The 12,828-nt window shown below is 30.8% G+C and overlaps 1 protein-coding gene across 15 annotated transcripts in view; it reads right to left on the reverse strand.

Moving 5' to 3' along the window:
* Nucleotides 1-560: 560 nt before the first annotated feature.
* The window catches only part of LOC139490581 (protein still life, isoform SIF type 1-like), a 127,967-nt gene continuing 115,699 nt past the window's right edge, over nucleotides 561-12,828 (reverse strand). For 8 of the 15 annotated variants that reach the window (XM_071277445.1, XM_071277440.1, XM_071277439.1 and 5 more), the window contains 9 exons: nucleotides 12,654-12,800; nucleotides 12,173-12,367; nucleotides 11,873-11,887; nucleotides 10,151-10,259; nucleotides 9,251-9,433; nucleotides 8,420-8,544; nucleotides 7,784-7,957; nucleotides 7,019-7,212; nucleotides 2,611-4,989 (listed from right to left, as the gene is read on the reverse strand). In XM_071277445.1, coding sequence (XP_071133546.1) covers nucleotides 4,326-4,989; nucleotides 7,019-7,212; nucleotides 7,784-7,957; nucleotides 8,420-8,544; nucleotides 9,251-9,433; nucleotides 10,151-10,259; nucleotides 11,873-11,887; nucleotides 12,173-12,367; nucleotides 12,654-12,800 — 1,806 coding nt within the window. In that variant the 3' untranslated portion in view covers nucleotides 2,611-4,325. Of the gene's footprint in view, nucleotides 4,990-7,018; nucleotides 7,213-7,783; nucleotides 7,958-8,419; nucleotides 8,545-9,250; nucleotides 9,434-10,150; nucleotides 10,260-11,872; nucleotides 11,888-12,172; nucleotides 12,368-12,653; nucleotides 12,801-12,828 lie in introns of all 15 variants that reach the window. The other 7 variants (XM_071277450.1, XM_071277452.1, XM_071277454.1 and 4 more) reach the window with 3 other exon arrangements.

Raw genomic sequence — 12,828 nt, forward strand, 5'->3', positions numbered from 1 at the left:
TATAAAGATATTAACCTAGTATAAATCTTTCAGGCATCCTAACAGTTGTGATGAAATGTACTACAGATTTTTTAACAAAACGAAATAAGATTTGTTGTTTCAAAACTTGTTGAAAAAGTGCAGTCACATAACAATTTCAATGATGTTGGTTGGTTGGTTTGGCAGGGGAAAGGGAGGGGGGGGGCTTGACTCTTTTTGGAACTAAATTTTAAAGAGGTAAAAAGAAATTATGAAAAAAACATAACATGGATATAAAGATGTTATTTGTAAGATAAAGTAAGAAACAACTGCTTCAAAGTTATCAATGTGAAGGGAATGGTTGCACCAAGGCTTTTAAACTGGGCTTTCTAAGATTTGGCTGTTAAATTTGTCACTAAAATTTACATAGTTTTAAGTTACTCCATCCTGAATATTTATTTTGAGTGAACATAAAATGCACTGTATTTGTATGAACACAACAGAATGATAATATATGCAATTCTTAAATATAAAAAAAACAATAACAAATGTCTTCAAATTATTTTCCAAACAAATACACAATCTGCACCAATTAATGATTCTTTTCTTCTTTCCTGTTACAAAAGTAAATAAACTGCTTGAGTATTTTATTTCTAGGTTACTAGTTTATGATTCAAACCTGCCATTCCTGATCATTATTAAATATGTCAATACAATAATTTTTAATTTTCAAATTTTGTCTTGACAATTTTAACCATTTTAATTTTAATTGGTCTTTCCCCATGTAAGATAGTGTCTATTGGGACTTTCTAACATTGTCGAACATCCAACTTCAATGTAGCGAGAAATTCCCGCACCCGGAGGCGTCCTTCAGCTGGCCCCTAAACAAATATATACTAGTTCAGTGATAATGAACGCAATTTTTGGTAGTGAATTATATTATAAAGGAGCAAAGACTGGAGTTTGTATATGTGATATTTTCCAAATTCAACAGATCAGGAACGACATGAGAATTTTATCTTCCTACAGCATACATGTTTAAAAGGTCTGTATACATATATTCTCAACAGCAATGGAAAAATATGTGTATTACACAAATGCCTCACTATTAGAATATAAACAATGGTGACATGTGTACTTTACACACATACCCAACTATTAAAATATGTTTTTCTATTCCAATTTAATGTTTTCTTTTAATAGTATCAATACATTTTTCACTGATATAAATTTTCCTTATATATACCTGAACTGACTAAATTTATCAATTAATAAATAGTACAATCAGATCTAATTATAAGTATCACAAAGCTTATATAAAATTAACAAAAAGAAAATTACAATAATAAATTACATGACCAATATGGAAAATTTGAATAATTAAATTCACCATATGGATGAAAATGACAAACATCTATTTTGCCATACAAGAAAAACTCTACTTCTAGGCGAGACAAAATTCCACAACTACAATTTAGTTTGTTTCTCTATTACATACTTTTTTTAATGTACATGCTTTAAATATGTAAATAATGTTTAAATGCATATATTAAAATTTCCATAATTACATATATATGAAAATGATTAAGCACTATAAAAAAGAGGATATAATAAAAAGACCAACATGCTTGTTAAATTAGTTCCCATTGCACGTTCCCATGGTAACAATATATACAGGTATATATACAGATGATAGATGTTTGTACAATGATTTATAATGCATGATATGGTGCTGACCTGCAACTCCAAAAGCAAAACATGACTTAATCTTTTAAAACATTACATAATTCCTGTTCTATGATAGGAGGTTCAAAAACTGCATAAGAACAGACCCGGTACATTTATTTATGAATCGAACACAGCATCATATTCACTTGGATCAACCAATATGCTCCAGAGTCAAGTTCTTATACAAAGAGTCTATGGTTATTTAGTAAATAAACCTCACGCCAGAATTCCAACCAAATAACAAAGTTTTTTTTTTTACCATAAAACATTTATATTAATAGAGATCTACTGTATAAATACTATATTTCTGTAGTCACTTAGAATATGTTTTTTTCCTCAATTAAACAAGAAACAATGATAGATTTAAGCCTTAATGGAAGCACAATTTGAGACCTATATCTGAAAATATAAAAGCTTATAGAGACTTAAAATGATATAACCACTGCATGTTGACATCAGAAAGTTGAGAATTAAATGAGAGTTTGGACAGTTACTTTGTATTTACTGGACACTATGATGAGTTGGACACATTCCATTATGTCAAATTGGTATCTAGTGCAACTACCCCATTACGACATGAATAATACAAAATTGTGATCCATTATACGTGTGACCACTTAAAGCTGGGTGACTGAACAAGGCTTGCAAAAGAAATATTTAAATTCAATATGCAATAGGTGTGGAGTCTATTTATGGCACCATTAACCACAGTTAAAACATGCAAATACTGATAATTCCAGCACCATTGGACGTTTATGGCCTTTATAAAATGGAGATCATTTGTACATTTAGCTTGAAAATAATGTCATTGACTAATAAAGCACTGAACTTGAATGCTGAAACTTCAGAAAAATACTGAATGACTTTAATGATGACTTATAGATCTTTGAAAATAAAATCTTTTTTTTTCTTCAAATATATTGATTTGTATCAAAAAAATAAATTTACAGAAATAAAATAATAGATTGAAAACAATATATTCAAGCTGATGCAGATACTAATAAATAACCCAAGGCTGGGAATTGGTTGACATTTCCATCACAAATGCATCAAGTAGACTGAGATATATAATTACCTTAATATTAAACTGACTGAAAACATGAAAAAAACAAAACAAATAAGATTACTGAGGCATTGTAGGTTACATGAAGATAATGGCATGTGGTAACACCTTATACATGTTTGTTACGTTATATTTCAATGGACTGATTTCCTGTCAATGTGGATCAATAACCATACAACATTCTGTAACAAGATGTCAATAGAAACAGTGAAAATTAGTCCACAATTCTGTTGAACTTATATTGTTGTGTAAAATCGTATTTAGGTTAGTTAATATGTTCCACGCAAAGATTTACATTTTATTTCCATATCTTAATATTCTTTTTAATGCATGATGATTTTATTACCATAAATATCTATTGATTTTTTTACATTTCTATGAAAATTCTTTGTTCTTTCAAAATTGCTTAGCATAGTTATTTTTCTTGTATGTTTGGAAACAACTGGTAATAAATTTACAGTTTTTCTATGGCAATGCACTTGGTACTAGGTCTTTTCTTGAAATTAAACTGAGTTGCTTTAGACTTTGTCTACAGTCAAACTGATGTATTACAATGTTCTTCTGATTGAATAGTTTTTCTTTCCATCAAAGCCCTTTTACATGACAGATCATAGCTGTTGTTACTGGATTAGAGTGAGTGAACAAGGCAGTGAAAAAGGAAAATAATCTTTGTTACTATCTTGTATGTACAGAAATAACTGACAATAAATCTTCAGCTTTTGTAGGGAAATGTACTTGGTATAAGGCATTTCCTTGACGTAAAACTGAATTATTTTAGCAATTCTTGAAAAGTATTTCAGTTAACGTTTTTCAAAGTAAAGAAAATATAACAATAATACTCCTGATTTGAATAGCTTTTCTTTCCATCAAAGCCCCTTTAACACGACATGCCATGGCTGTTGTTACTTGATTAAAGTTAGCAGACAGGTCAGTGAAAAGAAAACAATCTTTGTGCTGAAACATTAAGGTGTCATTTCCAGACAAAGTTTTTAATACTGAACAAAAGTCAAATTTTAATACTGTTGATTGCCAATACAGTTAACTACTTCTGCAAGCTAGAATTCATGATACAATTTTAAAATAAAAGTTTCCAAATGAATATTATACACAAAAGTGAAAAGCAATGGTTTCTGATATACATCACATTAGATGTTGATAGAAACATGTATATGGTAACTTTTATATGTAGCTTGATATCTGATTCATGGGTAAAACAAAATATATGATTAACTTAGGTTCTTGAGTATTATATTGTTAATTCCCATATTACCCAACATTACTGCTGTTATTTCATATAAATATTCTATTCAATTATCTGAATAAATACTTCATAATATTTTTCATCAAAAGCATATAAGTATGTTATCTAAGAAACTTTGGTACAAAACTTTGTTATGGATAAAAATAAAACAGAATTTCTTTTCTTTTTCCTAGATTATATGTTTCTCTATTTCCTAATTTAAACTGTTATGCATTCTTGAAATAATTAAAATTATTCTGTCATTGGAAAAGTAGAATTTGTCTAATAATGAACACTACCAAATATACAATAAAATGAAACTTTGTCAACGGAAGGTCAACATTCAGTGTCTTTGATATCAGGAAACTTATTTGATAAATTATTATTTAACATGGCACTATTAACTAAACTACTACTTATAGCACTGCTGGGAACACATAAATGTGGCCCTTTGTGAACCATCACATTAGATTCATTTCGTGGTTTCCACACAGGGGAACCCTCTAACTGTGACAGATTACCCGATGAAAATGTTAACGGATTGCCACTTGCCTGTGTTAATTTAGCCGCTGATCCACTTGCTTTACTACTTGAACTAAGACTAGAATTAGATGAACACGAACTTTTTGTATCAATACAAATTTGAGGTTCTGATGAGCCAGGTTTATAAACATTATTGTCCTCATCATTTTCCATATCATTTAAATCCCCAACCGTTCGACTACGAATCCTGAATGCTGAAGAATCTTCACTTTCTAACACATTTATTTTCTCCTCAAATTCTGCTGAATGTCTGTCCACGTCAGTACTTTTTGCACTTCCTTTTCTCAATTTACTTAACGTCCGTATATTTGAAGGAAGTTTTTGTAATCTCTGACCACCAAAAGGGGCATAAGTGCCTTTTGCAGGCTGGGAGCCTGGTGGTAATGTCATTTTGCGAACACTTTCTCTGATTGTCTGTCTTATGATCTTCATAAAATCTGATTTGGCCTCTACAGAACTAAAAAAATAGATATATAGGCAACATTAGAAAATCTCAAAAAGTATATAACAACAATGTACTGATAATTATTCTAGGACAAGATAATAGTACAACATAGGTTTCAGAAAGAATTTTTTATGTGCATTTTAAACAAGAGTGCACATACTGAAATGTCTTGCCTTCTTTACTAATCATTGATATTGTGATGATAGTCGTAAGTATAACGCTTTATTACAACTGCCACATAAACTTAACATTAACCAAGATAGCTAAACAAAGACCAATGAACCATGAAAATGAGGTCAAGGTCAGATGAATCATGCCAGGCAGACATGTACAGCTAACAATGCTTCCATACAACAAATATAGTTGACCTATTACTTATAGTTCAAGAAAAACAGACCAAAACACAAAAACTTAACACTGTGCAATGAACCGTGAAATTGAGGTCTTGGTCAAATAAAACCTGCAGGACTTACATATAGATCATAAAATATTTCCATACACCAAATATAGTTGACCTTTGGCATATAATATGAGATAAAAAGACCAAAACTCAAAAACTTAACTTTGACCACTGAACCATGAAAATGAGGTCAAGGTCAGATGACATTGGCCCACTAGACATGTACACCTTATAATCATTCCATACAACAAATATAGTAGACTTATTGCATAAAGTATGAGAAAAACAGACCAAAACACAAAAACTATAACCACTGACCCATGAAAATGAGGTCAAGATAAGATGACACCTGCCAGTAGGACATGTACATCTTACAATCCTTCCATACACCGAATATACTAGCCCTATTGCTTATAGTATCTGAGATATGGACTTGACCACCAAAACTTAACCTTGTTCACTGATCCATGAAATAAGGTCGAGGTCAAGTGAAAACTGTCTGACAGGCATGAGGACCTTGCAAGGTAGGCACATGCCAAATATAGTTATCCTATTACTTATAATAAGACAGAACTCAACATTACAAAAATTCTGAACTTTTTTTTCAAGTGGTCACTGAACCATGAAAATGAGGTCAAGGACATTGCACATGTGACTGACAGAAACTTCGTAACATGAGGCATCTATATACAAAGTATGAAGCATCCAGGTCTTCCACCTTCTAAAATATAAAGCTTTTAAGAAGTTAGCTAATGCCGCCGCCGCCAGATCACTATCCCTATGTCGAGCATTCTGCAACAAAAGTTGCAGGCTCAACAACAATGGACACTGATAAATTCATGACAAATAGTGTTTTGGTGATTGTAATGTGTTTGTAGATCTTACTTTACTAAACATTCTTGTTGCTACAATTATCTCTATCTATAATGAACTTGGCCCAGTAAATTACAGTGGAAAATATTTTCTAAAAATTTACAAAAATTTATGAAAATTGACTATAAAGGGCAATAACTCCTCAAGGGGTCATTTGAAAATCATGTTTGACTTAATTGTAAATCTTACTTTATTGAACATTATTGCTGTTTACAGTTTATCTCCATCCATAATAATATTCAAGATAACCAAAAACTTCAAAATTTTCCTTAAAATTACTAATTTGGTGGCAGCAACCCAACAACGGGTTGTCTGATTTGTCTGAAAATTTTAGGGGAAGATAGTTCTTGACCTAACAGACAATTTTTCCCTTGACAGATTTGCTCTAAATGCTTTGGTTTCAAAGTTATAAGCCAAAATCTACATTTTACCCCCATGTTCTATTTTTAGCCATGGTGGCCATCTTGGTTAGTTGGCTGGGTCACGCCACACATTTTTTAAACTAGATACCCCAAGGGTGATTGTGGCCAAGTTTGGTTAAATTTGGCCCAGTAGTTTCATGCATTTATATAAATTTGAAAAAGCTTGTTTCAACATAAGAGGTTAGCTTGTGGCTCACTATTTGCAACCCTGTATTTATCTAGGTATAATTGCAAATAAATTTCTATAAATGTGCATGAAATTTCCAAAAGGATTTCAGCAAACAGAAAGACTCATATGTTTTCCACACGAAATTCATTTCTCGTGAACTATTATGTAACCTTTTACCTGTTACAGAACTGGTACACTCTTTCTGGTCGTCCATCTTTATCTGATCTGCAGTGGATCAGGTCCCACCAGTAATGTCTGTCAATATCACTGACCCGACCTCCCTGCACTTGTACCTCTTGAACAGGGATCAGAGTCCGGAATCTTTCATGGAACTCAAACACTGGATCTGAACCACTAATCTTAGAATTACCCTATAATATTCAGAAAAACAGATGAACCTTTTCAATTATACGTCAATAGAATAGAAGGATCAGGTTTGTAACACTGTTGGCATATATAACAAACACAATTACTGAATCCTTCCCCTCCCCCTCACCATTTTCTATTTTAATATTTGTATTCAGGTTCTATGCATCAATCTGTGCTTACTGGATTTTTTGCAAAAACTTCAAAGTTTTACATGATTTCACTTTCATTTAAATCAAACTTTATATTAACTGGAAATCAATTATCTCACTGCTAATGTATTGACTAGTGAAACCTTCTGTGCTTGCATGATATTGTCTATTTGTCTTCAAGAAATACCTGAAGTTGATTAATTTACCTGATTGTAATTGAAGATTTAAAATTACATATATCACTAAGGTTAATTTAATGCAAACAATCCACGGTAACCATGGAGATGGCTATTAAGAAGATCAGAATTACAAGTTCCTTTAATTAGAAAATATACTTTAAGAAATTACCAACATAAATATCCACTGTATCCTTGATTAATCAAAGGAACAAAACTAGCTAGCTTATAAAAATCAATGTACAAACCTTTGATTTTCTTCTCTTTATTCTTTCTCGACAAAGAAAGACAACTCCAGTCTTAAATACAAACACAATGTTTTCTAGGTCCAAGTTCTTCTTGACTTTGCCAAGACTATCACAAATATTGCACCATTCTACTGTACCGTACATCTGTAGCTCCCCAACACTCAGATCTACTGGCTTTAAGTAAACAATATTATATATATAATGGAATCTGTAACTCTCTAACACTCAGATCTACTGGTTGTAATAACAGTTATATATTTTTATTTTAAAGTACAACTTGGTACACACGGGTATACATGAAATACAATATATTACCATTTTTAATACATATGCAGTCAATAAACATGTTTATCACATATTTGTTATGAATACCTTTCATTTGAATATGCAATAACCTCAAAATTGCCCAGGGCAAAAAAGAGTATATTGATATTGTGCCCCGATTCCAAATGATGTGAAGTCATTTCGTCCTTAACAACACGTTGGTGAAAATGTTTAAGATTTTACCTTTTTTGTTTCATTAAATTGTTATAATTGACCTTTTCTCTCTTTTCTGCAGAACTTAAATATGTGATAAAAAGATTATAACATGTCTTTTCAATATTTCATAATCCCATATATTGAATTACTATTTACCTTTTTCTGAGGATGAATTTCTTTAAACATTTTAGATAATTCATCAAACACTGATCCATATTCTTCAAAGATTTTCTGCATTTCATTAATGTGTTCTGCCACTGCTTCCATACCTTTAAGTGCCTCTGAAATTATAATTTAGAAATGGCAATCAAACAATGGTAATGCCAGACATTGTATAAATATTATCTAGAGTTATATTCTTTCAGTAAATTTTTGACCCCCATAAAAGAGTTAAATATATTGTGTATAAAACATATGACAAAAAAAGAAGGTGAAACTAAATGTAAATGAATAAGCCAACTAGTTCACTTTCTTTTCGTTAACAAAAATAAATGTGGAATGTGTCAATGGGACACAGATGATGCCCCTGCTTGCATATAACTTTATAAAGGGACATAACTCAAGAACCGTAAAAGAGACGCCAGCTACCCTAATTCATCCAACATCTGAGATTTGTTGTTGTAAACATTGTGTATAAGTTGATTTTTCATTTTGTAAAGGGACATTACTCAGAACAGGAAAAGAGATGCTCCACTTTCAAGAGTTTGGTGATCAGATAAACAAAATACCTACCTGACAAATGATAGTGTTCGTCTGTGTCATCGTCAGTCAGATTACACAATTGTTGTAGTAACAGTGGATATTTGAGTATTAGTTGTAGTGGGTTTGATCCCTATAAGCCATACACTATATATACCTACCTGACAAATGATAGTGTTCGTCCGTGTCATCGTCAGTCAGATTACACAATTGTTGTAGTAACAGTGGATATTTGAGTATTCGTTGTATGGGTTTGATCCCTATAACCCATACACTATAAATACCTACCTGACAAATGATAGTGTTCGTCTGTGTCATCGTCAGTCAGATTACACAATTGTTGTAGTAACAGTGGATATTTGAGTATTCGTTGTATGGGTTTAATCAGGTATGACTCTAATGTTGCTGAATGTTGTTGTTTAGGATTACGAGCCTGCAGGAATTCCTTTAGTGACTGGTTTATTTCAGATACTGTAAAACAAATATATTTATGCTTATTGCCTATCTAGTCATATATAAAGTATACCGTAAAGCTACTAATATTTTTTAAAAGAGCAGTTTACTTTTTTTTCAAAAATGAATAGCTTGATAGGGCTTAACACTAAAAAAGAATCACCAAAAAATAAATTGGTTTATAGCATAAGGTTATGTTAACTTGTATTTTACAGCTATTGTTTTGCTTTTTCAACTATTAAATTACTACAATGTAGTAAAATAAGGCTTGTTTAATTACACCATATCTCTTTGTTATATCCATCATTTGACAAAGAAGTAGTAAGTGTCAATGTTATGTAACTACTGCCTTTACTAGCAAACAGCAGTTTACAGATGTTTAAATATCACGATTGCATTTTGAATAACAATAAGTGAAGAAAAAAACAACTTTGGGACAACATGAACTCAAAAAGAAGCAAAACTGAGTACATAGACGAATTAGTTGCCTCCTGCTGTGAAAGCATTACCTGCAATCTGAAATACAGGACCTAAACCAGGAAGTAGATTTCAATGAAACTTGTTTTTTCTTTCACAAAGGAACATTTCATGGTTTGATAGTATATACATGACAGTTATAAAAAGCTATGGATGTTGTTTAATAATCAGCTTTTATTTCACATCACATTTGCTCCTTTTATATCGTGAATTGACATGGTTACTCTCTGAAAAGTATGTAAATAATTTCTTTCTTACCTGGATTAAGAATTTTCTGAGATCGAGTGTGACTAGCACAAAATGAACTGTAAACTTTGAAATGATTGGCGTAAAACAGAAAAGATCCACCAAGGGAAAATAATACTCTCTGCAATGAAATATGAAATAATGCTATAATGAATACATTCCCCATTTCCATTCTCACTTTTACAATATGTTGAAAATTTAGTCAGCAAATAGTTACCAAGCTATCTACCATCAGGTTTTATTAACTGATATTTTATGTCAAAGACGAATGTCAAGTTACAATAAGCTGTTTTAATGAGTAAAAAAAAAGAAGAGGAGCTTTGAATCAAATTCAGAAACTGATCTCTACAACTCAAGTCCTAAAGATCTGAAAACTCTTGCATCATTTTGTTTATGAAAGCATTTCTTGATTCAAATCTTTTTGTTCCAAGTTTTGAAAGATAACAATTTATAGATGTTGCAAGTTTTGTCTCAATTTAAGCCTTTATATTGTCATAACCATATAAAATTCTCCTTTTGAGTGTTCAAATTTAGTTACATAAAAGTCAACATTCTAATTGATTATTCATACTGTGTTAAGGCTTATACTGTAATAGTAGTTAAACAAAAATTTACATTGTTTTATCAATAAATCACTTGCTTCTGGAATCAAAATTATTTGACCTCTTCCGTTTTTAAAAGAAATAATTCAATTATATGGTTTGCACGTGAAATAAATTTAAACTACTGACATAGGATATTCCTTAAGTTTGTGGAATTCATTATTCAAAATGGTTAGAGTTATAATACTTATGTTACGTATTTTACACATACAAAAAACAGATATACATGTGAACACACATTGTACAGAAAGTATTTTCGCATCACCCCTATCTATCCTTCCTAAGCAGAAAAGTCTAAACTCATTACATATTACCAAGTGTAAAAAAGTCACTTCAGTTCACAGACAACATTGAATAAAGATATATTTTCTGTGTTCACTTTATAAGGACTTGCAAGAACATACACCTATTAACAATACTGGGTTAGACCATGATAAAAACAGCTGTGTTCAGAGTTAAAATATCCATGACAACCAGAGAAACAATTCTTTTGCAATAGAAAGGCAGAAACTGTTAATAGAGATTTGTTAAACATGTATAAGAAAAAAAATTGAAAGTATGTGCAATCTCTCTAACATTGAGAAAAAATACATACTATCAGGGGCATGTCTAATCAACAAAATATATTTAAATTTGAGGAATACACAGAAAGAAAATGAAAATCTAATTAGTTTGTCCTGAATTAAAGAAAATAAATTATGAGTTTTACATCTTGAATACAAAATACATTCTATTCTGAATGCATGCAGTGTCACCTCAGTCAAACTATCAAATTGTTTCCTAAAACATAGGTTATTTATTAAGAAACTGCTTTTGTTTTGAAAGTCTCAATTTCCAGTATAATTTTAATTAAAATCGATTGCCGAAAAAATTATTATTAAAATATCAGATTTTTTCTTTTAACATTATTACAAAATTTATCTTGATCACTTTCTTTGATACCTGAAGCTAAAATAAATGTCTTAAATAAAGAAGTTTCACACTGCACACGTTCAGATGACACTCATAATTTTGCTAAGTACAAACATACATTTCTCATTCGACATAAATCATAAATATTTACAGAAAACAGAATATAATCTAAAAGTTATTATTTCTGATAATTACAACACTATACACAACAAACACATACCCGTAACTCCAAATCCTTCAAATAAACATGGGAGATAATTTGATTATAAATTGGTGAAAACATGCTGTTAAATAGCTGAAATATTTGGTTATATATAATCCAAAATGAAATTGTAAGTAAATCACTCACTGTTAATAGTGTTAAGGCTTTTGTTGCAAAATTATAATTTCAAATCACATAAAATAAATGAAATAAATAATGTATTTTTTATTTGCAGGATAGTGCTTTCGTAACTGGCAAAAAGATTTGATGAAGTTGTTTGTTCAAATATTCAATAACTGAAACCAAATGAATATTTACCCTGAATAGTTTGGGGTCCTCAATGGCAAGAAAATCTCCTTCAAGCTGCATAGCCTCCTCAAGACTTTGAAGGAATTGTTTTTGGAACTGAGAAATTTCATGTATATTTCCAAACAAATGATCAACATCGTCTGTCGACATAAAAGTTTCTTCTTTTAATGGCTCCAGGTAACGGTCTATCAAAAATTCTAAATCCTAAAATAATAAAAAATTTTATGCTCTATTCAAACTTAAATATTGTTACATTGTACATTTCCTAAAACAAACAAGTTCCAAATTTGTAATTGTAACTTTTACCCTTAATTTTATTTTATAATGTCATCTTTTTTTATTTGTTATGAAATGCTATTGTCTCCTGTATTTAAAATTCTTAAACTTGCTTTGTTCATTCATTTTCTTCTCAATTAATAATAATATTGTGACAGAAGTTACTACTGAGCTTATCTAAAATATTTGACTAAACCAGAAACATTTTAAATACCTTAACATATGCTCTTTCAGTATCAATAAGTTCCATGATGACCTTCCGTAACTTTTGGGCTTCTGACAGTGGTTTGGTCCCTTGTAGACTTTCAGCCAGTTTTGGGTCCATGTCTGTCCGACAAATGGCTGTTACCTGATCTGCACTCTGAAAATAAAAAATAAACCATTCATTC

The sequence above is a fragment of the Mytilus edulis genome, chromosome 10 (assembly GCF_963676685.1).
Source record: "Mytilus edulis chromosome 10, xbMytEdul2.2, whole genome shotgun sequence".
Lineage (NCBI taxonomy): Eukaryota > Metazoa > Mollusca > Bivalvia > Mytilida > Mytilidae > Mytilus > Mytilus edulis.